This window comes from Mytilus trossulus, chromosome 1 (assembly GCF_036588685.1).
Source record: "Mytilus trossulus isolate FHL-02 chromosome 1, PNRI_Mtr1.1.1.hap1, whole genome shotgun sequence".
Lineage (NCBI taxonomy): Eukaryota > Metazoa > Mollusca > Bivalvia > Mytilida > Mytilidae > Mytilus > Mytilus trossulus.
The window spans coordinates 86,784,888-86,807,516 of NC_086373.1; the positions used below are offsets into that span (position 1 = coordinate 86,784,888).

General features: G+C 31.3%; 1 protein-coding gene across 2 annotated transcripts; it reads left to right on the forward strand.

The window, feature by feature from the left end:
• The first annotated feature begins 761 nt into the window (after positions 1-761).
• On the forward strand, positions 762-21,472 carry LOC134688155 (high mobility group protein HMG-I/HMG-Y-like). Of its 2 annotated transcripts, XM_063548630.1 has the most exons (6): positions 789-1,152; positions 1,709-1,771; positions 2,690-2,761; positions 15,842-15,889; positions 16,958-16,984; positions 19,619-21,472. In XM_063548630.1, exons 1-6 carry the CDS (start codon positions 1,075-1,077, stop codon positions 19,640-19,642), a joined length of 312 nt encoding a protein of 103 aa, XP_063404700.1. In that variant the 5' UTR covers positions 789-1,074; the 3' UTR covers positions 19,643-21,472. The 2 variants fall into 2 exon arrangements, with proteins under 2 accessions (XP_063404708.1, XP_063404700.1); XM_063548638.1 differs by lacking the exon at positions 2,690-2,761 and having other exon boundaries at positions 762-1,152.
• The last annotated feature ends 1,157 nt before the right edge of the window (positions 21,473-22,629 follow it).

Sequence of the window (22,629 nt, forward strand, 5' to 3'; positions counted from 1 at the left end):
ATGATGATATGTCACACAATAGATGCATTATTATTAGTAGTGTAGGTATTTACACAAACTCAAGGCGATGTACCATACTGTTGATTATCAGGCCTAGGATTTTTGTACTGTTCTTTTCAATTATTATTAAATACCTTTCTACGACCACATATTCTCCCCGTTTTTCTATAACAGCTAAAAATTTCCATTAAATGAATTTTTAGTGTCATTTAAAATAAAAAGTTAGCCTACGTAACATACTTCAAATTTTTCAAATTTTGATGAAAATTATCCTTTTTCCTATACAAAAGGAGAATTACACTTAGTCATCAAATGTTGAACTTTGAGTTTTAATGATTTTTTTAATTTAAAACCAAAATCTGAACAATTTTTGTGTCATCAGAACGGCAAAGATTGGATCTCGCTCACTGAAACTAAAATATTTTTTTTTTCGTTTGTCCAAAACGGCATTGTCCGGATAATCTCCATAGTATCAAGTACTCTTCAAGTAAATATTTTTTCAACACAGACAATAATACACCTCTACATTTTGATTTTTATTAACTTTTTACCTTTTTGTTAAGTGCAGGTTAATCAGTGGCCTACATTGTTAAAAGCAGTCAGTTGATCTTATAACAGTTTATAAATGTAATAAAAATCACGGTTTTTGCGACTGAAATTTAACCTATAAAAATGTCTACCTGGTCTCCCAGTATTGTAATTTGGAATGTGTGTGGGATTTGGGTGGACTTGGCGTTAAACGTCCTTCCGGAAGTTATCGATTTTTAACCTATATCCAACGATATTGTCATATGGGACAAATGTTCCGAATGTTATAAAACTGGGTCAATTTTCCCAGCTGATCGCTTTCATTCATAGTTTTTCATTCACAAAATTAGTACAGAAAATACAATCGATTTATCGACGGATGCTCTAATCTTCAGAACAAAAGACTTTTGGAGAATTCTTACATGCAAATATAAATATTGCATAGGATTTTTATGCATTCATCGACAGACTTCAACTTAGTGGTTGTTTACAAATTATTTTGTTTATTGTCCGCGTGACAAACACTGAAAATAGTTTACAACAGTCATGTCGGATAAAGAAGAAGAGACAGCAGTCGCAGAAAAGAGGGGACGCGGACGTCCTAAAAAACCAAAGTCCGACGAGGTTGGTATATTTTTGTTTAGTATGATAATGCTATTTCATCAATCTAAAATAATATTTTACAGTTATTTTAATTTATCAATTTTAAATTCATTTTTCTTCCATTTTCCCAAAATTTTACAAACGAACTACAAAAAATATATTTTTATCATATATATCAAACTATAAAAGAGTAAATTAAGCACTAATCAATGATATCGATCTCCATTTTCATGTTGAATTCATAGTAAATATTCTTCCTTCATTCAACAAAAAGGCTAAAGGCATTATTCACATTACTCTAACTTGTCTAGTTGAAAATTATATGTAATTTATGTAAAACATTTTTGCATGACAGATAACTAATGACAAATTAGGTAAAATAAATATAAATGTAAATTAAAAAAAAATAAATATAAATGAAAACTAAATTTTTTTATGAAATAAAATAAGAGAAAATTGTGACACAGTAAAAGCATTTGTCCCAAAGTTGACCTCATGGTTATTGAAATGTGTTAAAAGCCATATGAATTAATCTTTGATTTAATTCATTAATTCGACCTTATCTTTGTTTATCTAGCCAGAGGAACCCAAAGAAAAGAGACCACGCGGTCGTCCAAAGGGAAGCATCAAGACTACAAAGGTAGTTATTATTGGCACCACCTGTGCATTAACAATTAAAAGGCTGCACATAGGAAATTTCTTTCAATTAGCTCTTTTGATAGTATGCATGTCTTCTGTCCTCGAATGTTTATATGAAATTTCTGTCAATTAGCTTTCTTGAAATTCTGCATGTCTTCTGTCTTTGAATGTTTAATAATGTGACATTGTATAAACCTCTATAGATGTATAAACTAATATTCATACTTATTGGTATATATATATATATATATATGTTTCTGTGCATGTATGTGAATACATGTAGTATCTTCTCCATCTGAACTTTATGCAACTATCCAGGTAATACTTATCAGATAAACTGCGTGAAATTTAATGAAATAATGACAGAAACACTAAACGAAATCATATCAAGCAGAAACAAATCTAATTCAGTAAACATAAACCCTAACGGTTCAAGATACGTTTATATCGGTAAACGTATGCTAAAAGTTTGAGTTGCCGCTATTATTGGGTAACTGGTGCTACGATTATATCGGTAAACGTATGCTAAAACTAAGTTTGAGTTGCCCCTATTATTGGGTAACTGGTGCTACGATTATATCGGTAAACATATGCTAAAGTTTCAGTTGCCGCTTTTATTAGTTAAATAGTACGGTTATTATTCGCCAAACGGTTGAAGATGCCAATGGTAAAAGATACAGTTATTAATCTCCAAACGGCGAATGTTAATAAGGGTATAAGTAAGATACGGTTATTTTTCGCAAAACGGTTGAAAATGCATATGGTTTAAAATACGGCAATCCATCGACATACGGCGGAAGATGCCATGGGTATAACGGATACGATTATTATTTAGCAAACAGCGGAGCATGCAAAGGATAGCAGATTAAGTATTAACAACTTACATAATCAATGCCTCTGTTTTTTCTTTCGTTTATAGATGGACGTTCCCAAAGGACCGACGAGACCGCGTGGTCGACCCAAGGGGAGCTTCAAGAAAACAACTAAAAAGGTACTGTCGACATAAACTGGGATCTGATATGCATAAAGTCGTCTGAGCCGGCTATGAATTAAAATGTCGCATAGGCATAGGATTTTTCCACACTCTCAAAGAAAAAAAATCAAAGTCCCAAAACAAAAATGTATCTTATTATTTTCTAAGCTCATCAAACTGCTCAATCGAGCAAAACTGCAGTTTGTCTACTTGATCTTTAGTTATCTTACATGTCCAATCAATATGGCCGTTGTGTCTAAAGATAAAATATAGGGGGAAACTACAGTTTTGACTGATATCGCTAGATCTGTCTCAAGAAGATAAAAACTGACAGTGTAAAAATGGTCAACGCAGCAAGTTCTTTCTACCATGAAAACTATGGACTAATCTGTCAACTTGCGGACGCCCTATAGTGATCAGTCAGTCCATCCGTCGTAACGATTGTGTCCGTAACAAATTGTGTCCGTCCATTAACAAATTGTGTCCGCTCTGTATCTAGATAACCGTTATGATTTCAAAGTTTATCCTTGACATGTATATTAACCAACACCAGAGGGTGAGTCACAATGTATGCAAAACCTCCTGGGTCAAAGGTATAGGTCAAATACTTTGGTTTCAGTTGACAACCCCATGTCCTGTGGTAAAGATACAATTGTTTTACCACACGTTTTTCACAAGGGGGCCCACAGAGATGGCCCACATCTCAATGATATCTTGTTGTCCCTGAAATTGTGAGTTTTATCTGCTTTTGTATTTCCAAGTCATTGTTTTAAAAATTGTAGGATCTAAATTAAAAGTGCAAATTGAAAACCTGATCAGCATGACATGATGACAAATTGCTCCTGAAATATCGATTTTTTGTTATCTTAAAAGTTGTCGGTTGTAATCTGTTAAATATTTAGAGGCTAACCTAAAAGTGTTAATTGGAAGAAGGTTCATCACGACAAGATGTAGGCTATCCTGAAAATTTGGTAACATTTGTAGACCTGTTTTGGACTTATTGCTCCAGAATAAACCTCTTTTTTTGCAATTTTTACCTCACCTGGCCCAATGGGTCAAGTTAGCTTTTCTCATCACTCCGCGTCCGTCGTCCGTCGTCCGTCGTCGGCATCCGTCGTTCGTTAACTTTTACCAAAATCTACTCCTCTGAAACTACTAGTCCAAATTTAACCAAACTTTGTCGCAATCATCATTGGGTATCTTTTAAAAAAATGTGTTCGATGATCCGGACAACCAACCATGATGACCATCTTGACTAAAAAAGAACATAGGGGGAAATGTAGATTTTGGCTAATATCTCTGAAACCAATGTTTATAGAGCAAATCTGACATGGGGGTACATGATAAAATTGATTATCAGGCCAAGATTTATCTGCCCTGAAATTTTCAGACTAAGAGGACAACCCGTTCTTGGGATTTCTGCCCTTAAATGGTAATTTTAAGGAAATTTTGCAGTTTTTGGTTATTTATATCTTGAATATTGTTATATATAGAGATAAACTGTAAAGAGCAATAGTGTTCATTAAAGTAAGACTTAAAAATAAGTCAACATTCCCAAAATGGTCAATTCACCCCTTAAGGAGTTATTGTCCGTAATAGTACATAAAGTGGCAAAACGATCAGCAAAACAAACAGTAACTATAATTTGTGGATATGCAAATTATTACACTGGTGATTTTTTTAAATTAAGTTAGCGATACAATGGTGCCTCTTGTTTTTGTTGTGGAAAACAAAATACGTTTAAAGTAAATGGTATAAAATGTTTAAGTATTTATGTTGTTTTAGATTGCCAATGTTAATTTCACCTTTTAATCCATATAAGAATTAGCTATATAATTCACCAGTTTATTTAAAAACATAGTAAAATTGTTTGTTTTATGTAAAATTGTCAAATTATATTTAGTCTAATAGAACTTTATTGCGTTGTTTGACAATTTAACATCAACTTGTCATTCTGTTTGTTTACAGTTTGTTGTATTATATTTAAGTTTCAATATTTACCAAGTTGGTAAAAGAGTTTACAAAATGAAAAACATGTTCCTTTTTGAAACCACAAGGCTGATTTTAAACACACTCATAATTATGTTGTCTACTTTGAAATCGCAATCAAGCGGTATGTGTTGGTTGTTGTCTGCTATACTTGTTTTTCGTTTATTATTTTCATCATAAATCAGGCTGTTGATGTTTTATTTTGGACAGATCATAATTTCTCATGCCGATGCCTTTCCTAGTTTAAGTTAACTAAACGATATGGGTTTTGTTCATTGTTGAATACCGTTCAGTGACGAGTAGTTGTTATATAACATCAACGTCTCTTGGTCTCTAATGGATAGTTGTCATATTGAAAATCATACTACACCTCTTTATGTTACTATATATGGAGTATACATAAATGGGAGGAGGAATACAGCATCTGATTGGTTTGGTTGATTCAATTTTGACATCTTATCGCGTATATCTTGGCAAATTTTATTCAAATTTGAAAGCATTATTTCTCTGGTGAATAAATATTCGACTGCCTTTGATGACGGTCATTTTTTGAGGGAAAGGCGAGCTATTCGATATCATCAAACTGTTGGTTTTATATTTTCGAAATCTCCAGGCGTACTCTTTGAAATTGCAAGTTATCATGGTTATCCACGTCATTTGGTAGTCACATTGGGAATTAAAAGTTTTACTTTGAAGGAAGACAATTATATGCAGCGATTCTCTATTCGGGCGTCGTCAGCTCGGCGTCGATTGCTTAAACATATAGCCCATATAGGTTCAGTTTTCAAAAAAAGTAATTTTCTCCGTCATGGAAGCCTTCGTGGAATTTAAGAATATTAAAAAAGTTTTTTATTTTATAATTAAGAGATAATATCTTATGGAGGATTTCGAAATTTTTATTTTTTCATTTTATGAGTTTATCCGACAAGTGGATTAAGGTTTTTGTAGGACCGATCAGCCTATCAATAATCGAGACAAGGTAAAACTCTCTGTAACTTTATATTGGTGTCTGGGAAAAGTTATTTTCTACATGACTATTTGTTTTGTATATAATTTTACACCACATAGTGTTTTTGTCATTTGGGGAATGCGTCCTAGTTTGTTGGTAGATATACCACATGTCTGTGTATTTCCGGCTTTTTAATAGTAATTCATCTTTTTTTTTTCTCTCGAGCTGTTGATATATTATGATTATATTGCATGAACATGCAAATCTGTATGCAATTACTTACTTGCTTTACTTTTACACATGTCTCTTGTCCTTCGTGAAAGTAAAATTTGTGTGTCAGCTAGCTATTATATCATTGTTTTTTTATAACGTTCGTTTTTTATAAGCAAAAACGAAAAGTTATCTTAAAATTTAATAATCAAACAAAAACTTCTGGTTGTTAGGAACTTTGTCGATTGGTTTAACGAAACAATAATTTGGTAAAGAGGCATTGGTACATTTCATGATAGTTGAAAATTCTGATATAATTATATTAAATAAGATCCCGGATAACGAGTTTCAGAGTTATAATCGCAAATGATTTTAAATTATTTTGTTGATTCGGATGTTGATGGTACATATTGAAAGCGTCTTTATAATTTTACATACAATACTTTTGGAGTATATTTGCACGTTACACATCACTGAAGAGACATTTATTGCCAAACATGCGCACCTGATGCAGAAAAATTGGTACCGTCAATGTTATTATTGTCAATGACAAATATATTTTCTTGTATTTATAGGGAAAAGAATTATTTTAAAGTTGCTTTATATTTGTAATGTATATGTACTTGCAGCATTTCAATCAATGTTTTTAAACGCCAAGGATCTAATCTAGTATTATCCACCGTCTTTATAGTCTTTGAATGCATAAACGACAATGGTCTTTCTCTTTCAACCCAAAATTATGTAGAATTCTTCTACAAACCATCTAAAACAAAGAAACGGGACACAGAGTGATTAGCATAAACAAGTTTGAATCTATTTGAGGAATTGTATTTCAGGGTAATACCAACGTTTTCTCCATTGTTTCAACTCACTATGCAGACATGATTTCTCCTCGTATTTATTCATGTAAAAACTATTTGTCATAATTTAATAGCTTATAAGTAAATAACATTTCCTAAAATTAGGTTAAAATAAAATGTACTTTCATTTTTAGTGTTGACGTGTCATGTCCTTTTTTTTATTTTAAAGAATCAACGGATATATTGAAAAAATGACGCCTTAGAATGGGTTTTGTACGTAAAATATTCGCATGGCAATGAAATGCAAGGTTGGTCTTATATAAAAATGCACATTTCTTTTTCATGAAACGTAATATGACTGTTGTTGTATTGCTTTACGTTATTTTTTTTAGTTATACTTACGACATGTTGTTATTTTGTTGGTTTATACGGATTGGTTTACTGGTAGGGCATTTTATTTTTTTGTTTAACGTATAGAACGTTGTTTTTTGTTGTTGGTCTAAGACCAAGGATAGGACGTTATTTTGTTGGTTTAGGGAAAGGTCGTTGTTATTTTGTTGATCTACGGAAATGAAGTCGATATTTTTTTTGTTTTCGGACGTTGTTAGTTTTGTGGTTTGCGGATAGAACTATTTACGGATAGGACGTTATTTTATGGATATTTCGTGTTGGTCTACGTCCAGGATTTTGTTATTTTGTTGGTTTACAGATAGGACATTGTTGTTTAGTGTGTTTACGGATAGGACGTTGTTAGTGTAGTTATTAACGGATAGGACGTTGTTAGTGTAGTTATTAACGGATAGGACGTTGTTAGTGTAGTTATTAACGGATAGGACGTTGTTAGTGTAGTTATTAACGGATAGGACGTTGTTAGTGTAGTTATTAACGGATAGGACGTTGTTAGTGTAGTTATAAACGGATAGGACGTTGTTATTTGCGGGGTGACCAGTAAACATCACCTTTGTTTTTAAATTGTCATATTCATCCTTTTTGCATCCATGGCTGGTATATTTTTTTTCTGTTTTATTGAGTTTTGGGGTTTCTGTCTTATTACTTGAGGTTATAGTCACACCTAATTTTATTCATTTATTCATTTATAACTTAAAAGACATGAAATGCAGTCGAACTCAGTTTAAATATTTACAAAAAGCAGTTTTGACAACTGGTGTAAAATAACAGTTCGCAAGTTTGTTTTTGTTGACCTCGTAGCCTATTTTTACTAACAACATCTGCCCAAATTTCAAATTTCATTTTTTTTAGTTTTATTGCATTGTTAATGAGTGCAGTACGGTTCAGCTGCATTCAAACTAGGAAATCGACAGCTGGTATGGTTTACCTAGTCAAATTCTTTATCCAAAAGGCTGTTTTATATATCTTTGCTGAAAATTCTATTGGTTTTATTATTATCGAATTAAGTCCCTTGTGATTGCACCTCCCTGTTCTATGATATTCACTAGAGTAATATTTTAGAGTTGACCAGCTTATATAAAAGAATTAAAAAAAGATTATATCAGTAAAAACGTACTTTCAGAATTATATTCGCTTGCTGTAAAACCCATTTGCTTGCTGTAAAACAATTTAGACAAAGTAGTGTTTTAATTTCTTTAATGTTTACGTATTTCATGTTTTGAACTGCTGACAACTATACTTATGATTTATAAAATCACAATATTCTGAATGAATTAAATAACTGAAGATATGTACTTCCGTACAATTTACCTCTTTGGTCTATTTTGTATCATTTGGCGATGATATTTCACCCTTATAAATATACAACTACAATACATCGTACAAAGCATTAATCTTTCATTATTTCCATGAAATGATTGTATGTTTTCTTTAATTATAACAGAATGATTAAGATCGACTTCTCAGAAATGAATACCAATAATTAGATATCGTTGCTAAACCTCTTTTAAACGGAGAAACGCCAATAAAATGGCTCCGTACTTATACATCCCGTCATTGTGTAATTGTGGTATGGTAAATGTTAGTTTATAGATTTGTTAGCTTATTTAGTGCTAAAGATAACAGCACAATGTTGACTGATGTACCCCTATTTTTGAAAGTTTTACCTACTATGTCTGTTTGTTTTGTTCACATATCGTTGTCAATATAATGGAATTTTATGCGACTGTCATACAAGTGAGAGATTAGCCATCTATAAAACTAAGTTCAATCCACCATTTTCTACATAAGAAAATGTATGTACGAAGTCAAGACTATGATAGTTGTTGTACATTTGTTTGATGTGTTTGAGCTTTTGCTTTTGCCATTTCATAAGGGACATTCCGTTTTGAATTGTCCATTTCATTAGGGAAATTCCGTTATGAATTTTCCTCGGAGTTCAGTATTTTTGTGTGAATTTACTTTATATTTAGCATGAACCAAGTTTTATGTATTGAAATCTTATTTGGTTGTTTTCGGATTATCCACGACTGTGTTCCAACTTAACATTTGAATCGCTGCGAGGTAGATTTATTCTTGGCATGGCAGTTGATTATCCACGACTGTGTTCCAACTTAACATTTGAATCGCTGCGAGGTAGATTTATTCTTGGCATGGCAGTTGATTATCCACGACTGTGTTCCAACTTAACATTTGAATCGCTGCGAGGTAGATTTATTCTTGGCATGGCAGTTGATCATGAGATTTGCATTTAAATCATCAGTGCGTTTTTTATACTATTTATAAAGCAGGAATGTGTGTCGAACAATCTTTCAATTAAAACATAGGATATAAAGTACAAGTTCCTCGGACATTTAGTTCAGCAAAAAATCTATATAAAGACGTCTTAATGAATGTTTGAGTTGCTCATGCGTGAAATATGAACTTGTATATATTTGAATACAAAATCAAAGCTGTAATTCTCTACATTTTTGTGGTTAAAAAAAAACAAAAATGTGGTTAAAATCATGAACGAACGGCGTATTTTCGTCATTAATATTCGTATGTGTCTTTGTGACGATATAATACCACTGAATAGTTTGTGGTTTTAGACTTGACAGTGTGTTTGATAAAAGCAAAACGAGGAGAGAGTCTGTTGATAAACCGCTCTATTGAAAACTAGTTAAAGGTATTATAATCTAGAGGTTTATACAGCTTCATACTCCATTTTTACTCAAACACGAAACATGATAAAACACCTAAAATGTTTGATACTCGAATGATTAAATACAATTAAATACATTGGCTTTGCTCATTGTTGAAGGCCGTATGATGATCTATATTTGTTAATGTTTGTGTCATTTTGGTCTTTTGTGGATAGTTGTCTCATTGGCAATCATACCACATCTTCTTTTTTACATGTATAATTTGTTATACATCTCCCAACTAACGATCAAATTTTATTTTTGGTTTACTTTGAAATAATCTGAGATCGAATTTAAATAAGATTGATTAGTTTGTCCTGAGAGTTTGTCTGTTCCCCTGCACGTTCCACAGCGAACGTTCATAAGTTTATAATGTCCAATTATGTTTCAACTAGTGTACTGATGAATACACGTAAGTTAGTACACCAAAACACCTTTCCTGATCAAAAGGCATATATACATGTACGTTAGAAAAATGTAAGTTCTGGTTAACCAGTTTTGTTCTCCGCACGTTGGTCAATTTCACAGGAAAGATATCTACTTTGTAGTTCAATGATAATTCAATACATTTGAGCTTTCTCAAGAATTATATTGAAAACTATAATAAGTGGAAATTAATATTGAACGCTGCAGTGTTAGACTTCGTAAAGATATTTGATAGCTTGAGTGCATGTTTAATACTAAAAATATCGTCCGCCACGGATTTTTAATTTCTTGGTCATTTGAATGATTTATTTTACACATGTTAAAGATGGCTTTCTTGTCCTTCTTTTGACTTTCGTGCATTTAAAAAAAAAACAGAAAGGAAAACCTGTCACTTGGCCTCATTTGGCGACTGCTAGAAAGAAAAAAAAAAGGTTAATGGGTTCCTTGCAACGTCTACATGATTGTCAAACAGGGTTCAACTGACCTTCACCTCATTTCATGGATCAGTGATCAAGGTTAAAGTTACGTCATTTGGCCCGTTTCTCAGATAATGTAATCAATAAATTATAACAAAGTCAACTATGTGTGCTGTATGGAATAATTGTATTAAAGGGGTACATGTCAGTCAGGCAGGTTTCATCTGTGTTTTCAAGTACTATAAGAAAAAGGGCAACTATATTTGGTGTCTGGAATGATAGTAATAATGTGAATATGTCTGTTTAGCAGGCATCACTTAACCTTGACCTCATTTTCATGATTCATGATTTATAATTGGTCAATGTCTGGTTTTGTGTTTTGGTCTGTTCTTCAAAGATTTTAGCAGTAGGTGAACTATATTTGGTGTGTGGAATAATTGTAATTTGTACTTGTCTTTCTGGCAGGTTATATATGACCTTGACCCTATTTTCATGGTTTATTAGTCATTCTTTAGTTTGTGTGCTTTGATCTGGTTTAAGTCTCCATAACGAATAGGTATAATTTATTTGGTGTAGGGAAAAACTGTAAGGTGTAGATGTCTACTTGACAGAATTTATGTAACCTTGACCACATTGTCATGGATCTTTAAAAATGTAAAGTTTTTGAATCAAATCAAATCATTGTATTGGTATAAAATCCAAATATTGAATTGTTTATATTAAGAGGGGGGCAAGGGGGGTCCCAATAACAGCAAAACAGCAAATTGATTTGGCTTATAACAGATAACAAAGAATTAAAATGGACAAAAACAGATAACAGTAAATGAAATATTTAAATAAGTCGGGTCCTTGACGAATCCAGTTTTTCTTATTACGGGTATAATTCTTTGTAATGAATTCCATTTTCTATGAACATGGTTTTTAGAAATATGTATCTATATATGTATTTGGTATATTCATGTCCGTCCGTCGTCAACATGTCGGACATTAACTCAAACACTTTTTAACCAGATTTACATAAAACTTTAGGAAATTGATATATCTATTGACGTGAGCTCCCTATCGTTTTTTATAAATTTTTAAATTTTAAGTTTCTGAGTAATGGGGTTTTATTCAATAAAAATGGTGTTTTTTTCTTCAGTTTTCGGATAATATCTCAAAAATCCTTTCACAAATTTGCAAGGAATTTTGTTGAATTGTTTATTTCTATTGGCATAATCTCCCTTTCAAGTTTACACATTTTAGATTTTACGTTTCAGAGTTGAGGGGTTTTATTAATTAAAAAGGGGGGATTTTCTAGTTTTCGGACATTAAGGGCATACGATACAGTTTTGATCCTGTATTTACAAGTTCATGAAAATTTGCATATAGGCTAGTTTTTACCTGATTAAATCAAATATGTAATAAAAAATATACCTTCATGTGCTACTTTTTGAGTAAAATGAGGTCGGAAATTTGTATATTTGCTAAAAATTCAGATTTGTGACCGTAATTTCTTTTTCGAAAGAAAGATCAACTTTTTTGTTATAAAAGATAAACACAAATTGTTTTTTGTTAAATAATCGGTAATTTCTGTATTTTATAAATATCCTAAAAAAATATGCAATTTTTTATTCAGAAATAACTCATATTTATCAAATGTTCATGAATTGAGGAAAAAACGTCATTTTTTACTGCATGTTTATCAAAATTAAAAAAAATCCTCTATTTACAGTTTTATAAAATTTGGGTCACATAATCTCCCTGCAAAATGAAACAAAATGCCGTTTTGAAATGAACTCGTTTTCAAATTAAATCAGTATCGGTCGAAAAATGCATCTTTGTCCGATATGTCACAGTTTGACGTCGCGAAAATAACAAATTACGTTAGCAACGTCATTAAGGTGGTATGGGAGTCTAAAATAAAAATGATAGAATTTGTTCATACTTTGTCAAAATGTAGTATCTATTGATACATGTTCAAAAATATTATAAAAATGATAGGTCACCGCGCATTTTCTCAAGCTACAGGTTGTGACAAAATGACAAATTTTGTATGGATTATACAGGAAAAAACAACATTTTCTGAGTAGAAACTAAACAAAATGATAGAATTGTAAAATAAATTAGGAAAAGATTGCTTTCAGACAATGCTTTGAGAATATCAAAAGAAAAGATAGGGTCACCGTACGTTTTTTCTGGCTAAAAGACAAAATAGGAAAATTTCATGTAGAGTCCTTCAGAAAATGCACTGATTTAGAGTTACCTCCCCTTAAATTGCCAATTTGACAATATTAAAAAAAACAACCAAAAATAATCTACACTTGTAAAAATATTAATATTTCTAAGTTATATTCTTATAAATTGGTTCTTTTAAATGAAAATTCACGTTAAAGATCTGCATTCCTGCATCAAATTTTGCTAACTTGATAGAAAATATGGACCATAGATTCTCTGTTTTTTACAATCCAAGATGGCGAAAGACACCCATACCACCTTAACTTCACTGTAACTGTATCGTATGCCCTTAAAACAAAACGTTTTCAGCAGTTCTCATGAAACTTTGCTGAATTATTTATATCTATTGTTGTAAGCGCCCTTTCAATTTTTATTAATTTTCGATATTATTTTATTCAGTTATTGGGGTTTATTAATTAAAAAAGATGGTATTTTCCAGTTTACGGACAATAACTCAAAGATGTTTTCATCAGTTCTCATGATACTTTGATGTATTGTTTATATACATGATATATATTGACTGAGCTCCCTTTCAGTTTTTATAAATGTCTGATATGACATTGAGAAGTTATTGAATATTTCAAAAGGCGACGGCCGTATCATGCGCTCATGGCGTAGCTGTTTATTTGTTATATATTACTTTTTTCAGCATTCATTTTTGTACAGTTATAGAAACTCACACATGCTGGTAATTTAAATAGTGTGTAATACAATTTGAAATTAAAATTAGGAATATGTCAAAGAGACAAAAATGATATATAGTAAAAATTCAAGGGCAGCTATGGTATCATAGTAGGACATAGTTCTTGTGTTTGTTGCTACTAAAAAATGACCTAAAAGAATACGAATATATATATATTCGCATTCTGACTTTTTTAAATGCCTATTTGATGATTTGTGTGAATTTTTCTTAATAAGACTATGAGGCAAAGGTGTATATAGGGTAGAAAAATCAAAAGCACACATTATAAGTATGCAATTTATCAAGTACCTTGAACCAATTTTGACAATATTTTCAAAGGCCTTATTTGAACAATTTTGTATCAGGTTTTTGATTGTACCAAGTCTACTAGTAAGTAGAATACATAGTTTAGTAGGGGAACAATGGCTTGAAGACGAAATAAATCTTTGTTTGTAATGACTAATGTGCAGCTTCGGAACCCAGTACATGGTGGGAACTTTCAATGTACAATGTATTTGGTTCTGCTTTGTAAAGAGCTGAGTCTATGAACCATATAATATAAAAGGTTATCTGGTTGTAAGGACCTAGTCCTTTATTGAGATTCTTGTCAGATATTCTTGGCCATATGTTTCCTTTCTGCCATATAAAGAATTGTTCTAATTTAATATCTTCGTACGATAAACAAGGAACATTATCATCATACACAAAATAAGATAATTCTAAATAAATGTTCCAAAAAAAATGGAATGTATTACAAAGGATAATCATAAGATATACTGGAATTGTCCTGGACCTCACTTCTGTGATGGATATATGTTAATGGAATCCTTCTCCGAATACGAGACCAATATATTAATAGTAGTGGTAGACCCCAATGTCAAATGATCTTCAATTTCTACCGAAAATTTGGCTGTCAAAAAAAAGCTAACATTCCAATTTTCAATAACAGTTAACAGCAAATACATTATGACAATAACAGATAACAAAAAAACTAAAAGCCCAATAACAGCTAACAAAGAATAAGACAATAACAGCTAACAGCAAATATATTTTCAAAATAACAGATAACAAAGAATTAAAATGCCCCATAACAGCATAACAGCTAAACCCCTTGCCCCCCTCTATTAAGATAATACATGACAAGATTTACAAACAAACACTAGTTTATGTGATGCTTGTGGTAAAACCTTTATCATTATTAAAGATTTCCGACATTAAATCAATGGTCATTAAAGCAGGCAGGACATTTCAACATGTGCACTCTTCATATGGCAGAAATTCCATATTTATTTATATTTTTTTCGTTTTATTTCCATTCCGTGTTTTTCTTGGGAATGGCTGATCATCTCTTCATGTTTATATTGTGGCTTTAAGATCTACGATGTCATCTATTTGTATCTTTCCTGCGAGGCGTTACTCCAAACAATGAATTAATTGTTAAACAATCCGTACTACAGCAGACGGACAGTTTACTTTACTTACCTGTTGAGTGTTTGCAAGTTAGAATAAGTATTGACAATTTTCTTTAAACAAAGCACCTGGTTTTCGTTACAATTCGTCCACTTAAACATGTAAACATCCGATAAACAAAGTGGTCTAATTAAATGATTGTGGCTGAAATAATCTGATAAAAACAGAAGGGTCTGGCCACTTGAATTTTACGTCATTTGTGGTTTAAAATTAACCTGGTAATGACGTTATCGGAAGTCTTGTGATCAAATCTAATTAGGAAATTATACATTGACCTACTTTATTATACCTGCATCAGCTGATTTGTCAAGGTGTTCAATAGAGCCTGGCATGTAAAACAGTTTCGTCATCTTTTAATGTTGTATTTTTAAAGTTAGCTGTCTTGCTTTGATTCAATTTACTCACTAGTTCTTCATTGAAAGAGTACAAATATCCTGTAATTCAGTGGTTGTCGTTTGTTTATGTATTTGTTTTTCGTTAATTTTTTTACGTAAATAAGGCCGTTAGTTTTCACGTTTGAATTGTTTTACATTGTCTTATCGGGGCCTTTTATAGCTGACTATGCGGTATGGGGTTTTTTCATTGTTGAAGGCCGTACGGTTACCTATAGTTGTTAATGTTTGTGTCATTTTGGTCTTTTGTGGAAAGTTGTCTCATTGGCAATCATACCACATCTTCTTTTTTATGTTGTAGTACCAATACTGAACTTGATAAGCTGCGTTATAAAGTACACAAAGGAGAACTATTTACTCAATAAGTAGTATATAATCAGGCTTTTTGTTTTTATTTGCTGATAATCAGGAAAAAATAGTTAAGAATAAACTAATTTTGTTCTTTTCTTGAACAGAAAGCAGCAACACCATCAAAGGGCTATGGAAAACGAGGCCGTCCAAAGGTAGGTCCACTACTGTTTGTCTTTGTAGAGCTTTTTAAAGCTCTTATTAACTATGCAATGCATTGTAAAAATGTTTCCCCAGCAAATCTAATCGTATTTTAACAGATTTCTGTTAAACTTAGGGAAGAGGTCCTTCACACTCCAACTGGAATAAAGCACCCATCCGCAGTTCATTTTCACATATAGTACCTTGCTAAAGAAAGGCTTTGGCGGTCGAAAGCTTCAAGATGTCTTATCAAAGATGTTAATGGTGGTATAAACATAGATTTTTCGGATAAGGTATTTGGTTTTATCTAATTTGTCAAACTGGAATATTTGTTATATTTTCTAGTTAAAGTAAAATTGGTATAGACAACTAAAAAGTAAAATCACAAAAATACTGAACTCAAAGGAAAATCCAATCGGAAAGTCCATAATCACATGGCAAAATCAAATGAAAAACCACATAAAAACGATTGCAAAGAACTGTCATATTCCTGACTTGGTACAGGCATTTTCAAATGTAGAAAATGGTGGATTAAACCTGATTTAAAACTGTTATCGCTTTTAGAAAAATATGCCGATGCAGAATAGATTATTATGAGATTATCACCAATGTGGCTGATGTCAGAATGAATATGTTACTGGTACTGAAACCATCGTATTATGATATTTTATTTTACTGGTACTTACTATGCATTGACGCCAATACGAGCGAACATATATTCATGTACTCTCATGTGTGTCTTACTCAAGAGTCAAGTGTTTTATTTATATTTTACTTGTATTTGCCTGACATAGTGACTGGAATGTTTATTTCAAGACCAAGCTATCATAATATGAACTTTCTGTTTTTATCATTTAACCTTTGATCGGTTGGACCAACATTTCCAGAAGGATTTACAATATTTTCCTTAAATATACTTGATCAGTTGCAAGTCACCGGTTGCAACAGTGAGATTGTTTAAATTAAATAAAATTGACACACTAAACAGCAATAGGAGTGCTCCGGTGATACTAGTACATCACGGTTGTTCTTATACATTTTTTTGTAGTCTTGTTCATAAACAATTGTCTGTATTTTTGTAGAAAGATTCAAGCAGTCCAACAAAAGAAGTAAGTACAGTATAAGTATAGCATTATAACTACAACGTGTTTTAAAGGAGTAGGTCCGGTAAGGACCGATTTTGGCCTCACATTTCAGGTTCATATGACGTAAGATTTTGACCACTTTTTAAACAGTTAAGTGTCTATTTCATTTGATTCAATTAGTTTATGTGAAAGATTTTAACTGATTTAGTCATTAAAAACGATACGATTCAAGCTCAAATATGAAATTTCTACCAAATATGACGAAAAATGTAACTTTTCAGATAGTTTTTGTCAAAAATGAAAGTGGCCGCATCCGTGTTCATCCTTAACCTTTATATATGTTATGTATTATTATACAATACAACTTACATTCCAATATTAAGGATGAACACGAATGCGGCCACTTTCGTTTAACACGAACACCTTCCAAATTTTAACTAAAATGATAGAATTGTGAAGATTTCAGTAATTTAACATGACTTAATGATGCTAGTACCCGATATATGTGCATCGTATTGTTAAAAACAGCCCATTTTTATGTGGCAGAAGCATTCTACTGTCCAATAAATACCTACAAGTTTACATTTTAACAATTTTGTAAAATTGATATATTTTGGGGCAAAAAAACTTTAACGAATTCAACTCCGACATTCCATTCATACCCCTATTTGATTTATTTATGAACTGAAGACACTTTTTTCTAAAATTTAACCTCCATGTAGTAAGCTAGAAATTTTAATCTTCATTGGGTTTGGTTGAATTTAACATTCAAGAGGTATGCTTGAATTTAGCCTTCATGAGGTATGCTGTTATTTAACCTATATTTTTACAGATTTTCACCAGTCTTTAAAATTACACTCTTCAATTCATATTAAAAAAAAATATGATTCGACTAAAATGTACACTTGTATAACAGTCGAACGTTTCCTTTTTTTGTTTCATATGTTATTGAATTACCGGTCATTTATTTTATTTCAGACACTTCTATCTTTTTGACCTTTTGACCACTTTAATAACCACCTTCTTAAAAAGACACAATAGTTTTTGTTTCCAATAGCATAAATACATAGCGAAATCATTGAAATTCTTGAACAAATCAGCTTGTTACAAATCATATGTTTTTATTTAAACGCACTTTCCCAGGGATTATTTAAACATTTTTTGAGGATAAAAACAACATTTAAGTGAAGATTATAATCAATCTAGGACACGAAGTACTATACATGTCTTTTTCATTCCAAATAGTTGATTTAAATTGAACAATTGATAACCGGAAATGGGGAAGCCACAGACACAATTTATATAGATTTAAATACAATATTCACCTATTTTAAGTTCAAGTGAAACTATTTTAAACCGATAACAGTTATCTCAGTTAGTACTCAAGCCTGAATAAAGAATTCATGGAAATACACTATGTTTAAAATGTTATTTTGAATTGATTATCTTATTACAGATCAGCCGTGTTGTGCTTCTCGTATAACGCGTTGTTCTGGTAAGACGAATGTATTTTGACCGAATTTGTTTGACAGATATATTGTCGAGTTTGATTCCACATATTTTGTTTTCAGTTATGAATGATAAAAACTCATTCATGTTTTTCCTAAGAGTAGATAAAAACGTAGCTGTTCGGTGTTTTTTTTTAACATGATGTACTTATATAGGAACTGTATTTACCTTAATTGTCCTTTTTCTTAAGACATTGATTGGAAAAAAACCAAAACATTCCAACAAAAGGTGTGGGAGGACAGTTCCCCTGTATCCTCAAAATACAGGTCCGTTAATGAGGGACACTATATATATGGAATGCTAGTTGAAGGTTACTGCTATATAGCAAAACAATCATAAGTTATAAAATTACTTAATTTTCATTCTTTGACGTTTTTATTTTATTCTTAGATCTTCATATTGGTATACGTTGGGGAAAAAATAACAAAAATACCGAACGCCGAGAAAAATTTCTAAACGGAAAGTCCATATAAGCATTTGGCAAAACAACAAGCTCAAACACATCAAACGAATGGATAACAACTGTGACAGTGTCCCTCATCTTTACAACTATACATTACTATTCAGGATCATGTATTCGCCATTAATCTAGTTAAAAGTTGAGATTTACGAATAATTTTCATAAGTTTTAAGTGTGGTTCGTACGTCGAAGTCGCAGGCATACGTATGTTTTTTTCCTGTAAATTCTGATGATTTTTGAAGACTGTATATATTGCAAATACCTGTAAAGCTTATCCCATCTTTCAAATATTTCAGTCAATTACCAATCTATTATGATCGGTTTTAATTTTTTAATACAGTTGTATTCCGTAAAAGCTGTGGAAAGTTGTAAGATTCCGTGTCAATGCACATATCGGAATGCTAGAACATTGGTTGTGGAAAAAGATACATTTTTGAATATTGTATTGAACACTTTGAAAATTGGTGTTTTCGTTACAGAACATTTTTGATCGTATACTGAAAGTTTTTAGATCCGTGTTAAAAATTCACAAATCGTCGTAATTTAACAAGATCTGTCAAATCAGTGATTATTCTGCAACTTTAAGGTAGGAAATAAAAATGTTATTTTGTTGTCTATTCTGCGTTTAAATTATATAAACGGAACGAAGTCAAGATTATAAATGTATGTAATATATATCTATGTTATAGGAAGATGGTTCAGTTGATAATTAAACCTTGATTTATACAGCAAAGACTTCCACTAAAGAAGAAGTATATGACCACTATTGCAACTGTAGATCTTTGTTTCTGCAGACTGAAACCGATGATTTACAAAGACAAGATTTTTATATGTAAATAAATTGCAATTTTCCTATTTTACCTCACAAATTAGAATTTATGAAGGAAGCAGAAATAAGTGTTTACACTGGTTTATATTTCAATTCTAATTTCATATCTAGAAAAGGGAAATGTGTTTTGTTTTCTCGTCCAATTTAAAAAAAATAATAATATACAGATTTACTTTTAATATTTACCTATACAATTATGCATTGAAATATTAAAAATAAATCAAACAAATTATAATTACTGTCAAGATTACCTCATACTGTATGTGCATATTGAATCATTTTTTCGCCATTTGTATTTCATTTGAGGCAATAAGCTCGAGAAGTACCAATATTGTGTTCAGACGTGTACATCACTGCCATTATAACATTTTCAACTGGTGCTTTTATATTCCAACGTGTTTATTTCATTGTCTATGTTTATTTTATAACATTTTTTACTTGTTGTGCATTATTGATTTTTTTTTTATTAATGATAACATTATCGAAGTATGTATAGAAATAATGATGATAAGATATACTAGTACTCAAGTGATACATTTTTTTATTTTTTTTTTAGTCCTCATTTATAAAAAAAGAGTTCTTCGTTAATTGTAGTATCTTTTTATTAACTCCAAGAAGAAACAAAAAACACATTAGATTTATTTGATAAAACAAATTAAATCTATCAAAATTGTATCATGTTAAAATGTAGATAAAAATGTGATAACAATGTATCAAAAATTTATACGTTTGTGACTAGATATTCAGAATTAAAACTTTTTGTGTTTATTATTAGACTTGGTGCCATAAAGCACGCAGAAGAGACAATTCTTGTATATCTATATCAATGATCATGGGAAGGCAAAATAACTGATGATTACCTCATAAAAGGGACCAAACACTTACATTTGTAACAATTTTAAGATTGGTTACGGTGGAAATTGTAAGGGGAAGTAAACTATTTCAGTTGTAATCATGTTTATGATTTGATATTTTAAGAAGTTCATTCGTCTGTAGTTTGATTGCTAAGTACAAAAAAAAAAGTATTGTTTAACGAATAAAAAATTTATGTTGTATTTTTTTTTTAAATATGCAAGTTACTTGGGTACTTTAGATTAAGACAGGTTTGTCTTTCCAATCTCGCATTTTTTTATCATACCATATTATATATTTTTTTTGCGAAGTTTATTTGTAAATACAACAATCATTGAATATTAGAATAGTTAGTTAGCATTACTTTTTGTATGTATGTGTATGATGTGTTAATGTGTAGTTTTATGTGTGCGCTTTTTTTTTTTACTAACTGTACTCACTGTACTCGTAATATACAGTTTTTATTTGTTAATTTCTCTTTAATTCAGTTTGTATTCTCATGATTGACACATGTTAATTTAAGTTACAGTATTAAAAGGAGTAGTCAAGTTTAATCAAAAGCTACATATGAACAAAAATTAGAATTTATTTACAAACAAAAGCTACAGATCGGAAAAGCCGTGTCCTAGCTTGCAAATCATTTGGCAGTCGGCATAAAGCACATTATATTTCTGAAAACCTTCTCAAAATGATAACGTTACAGATCACATGGGATGAAATCATCCAATCAATTATTACCCATGTAAACCATTATTATTGCTTAAAGTATACGGCATGTTTTATGTGTTTTTTTTTCATTAATCAGTTTTATAATCTTTGTTGTCTATACATGTCACGAATAATAAAATCTAATAGATTTCCAGTCTTCAGTTTTTCTTACTTATGATACAGTGTCTCCATCATTTAAAATGAATGTGACCTACCGAATTATATTATTTACCGGATTTGTTAAAACATGAGCAACATGACAGGTGCCACATGTGTAGCAAGATCTGCTTACCCTTCTGGAGCACCTGAGATGACCCCAAGTTTTTGGTGGGGTTCGTGTTGCTTATTCTTAGTTAATACTATGTGTCATGAGTACTTTTGTTTGTCTGTTTGTCTTTTTCATTTTTAGCAATGGCATAATCAGTTTATTTACGATTATGAGTTTGACTGACCCTCTGGTATCTTTCGTCCCTCTTTTGAAAAAAAAAGGTAAACCTGCTTTAGTATGAAAGAATTTATGCAAGTCTATCGAGGTCCAGCAAAGCATTCCTTCCAAATCTTGTTAAATTTGATAATTTTGGATTACAAAATTGAAACCCTTTATTAAAATTCCAAAACTACACTTATTTATGTACATCAGAATTTCTACATAACCGCACAATTAATCATACAAAACACGATTAATAATGATTTTTTTGAGAAATTTGATCTGACCAACATCTCTATTGAGGTTATTAAGAAGACTTGAACGGTGAATTTTAGAATGGCGTTAATTATTTTCCGAAAACATATTTTTTTAAATCGTTTACAAATATGCTTAACTGTCAAAGATCAGGGGAAGGCTTTGGCGTAAACGAACACATTTAACCCACCAAAACAGAAGCCTGTAAATCAGTGGTTATTCGTTGTATATAATATTCGTTTATTGTTATGTAAATTATGTCATTCGTTTTCCCGTTTGAATTGTTTCACATTTTTCGTTCGGGTCTTTTATGGCTTGCTATATAATGCGGTTTTTGGTTTTATTCATTGTGATAAACGTCTTACGATATCACAAGTTTGTTCATTTCTACGTCTTATGGTCTCGCAAATATGCCATATCTTCTTATTTTTGAATTAACAACCAACAATTTGATTATCGATAGTAAGCATAAAACCAGTAAGCATGCGCATTTCATATTTTTTAGCACGAATTCTTATTGTGAGATTGTCCTACAATTGTATTTATATAGTAACGTGTTTATCTACTTTGATAAGGATTCTATAACGGTTCAGATTTTCTACCGTATGAACTGTCGTGACATATGAACA

Coding starts and splice junctions, on each gene's coding strand:
- LOC134688155 (XM_063548630.1), top strand. CDS start 1,075: ATGTCGGATAAAGAAGAAGAGACAGCAGTCGCAGAAAAGAGGGGACGC. Junction 2,762..15,841: donor TCAAGAAAACAACTAAAAAG/GTACTGTCGACA, acceptor TTTCTTGAACAG/AAAGCAGCAACACCATCAAA. Junction 15,890..16,957: donor GAAAACGAGGCCGTCCAAAG/GTAGGTCCACTA, acceptor GTATTTTTGTAG/AAAGATTCAAGCAGTCCAAC.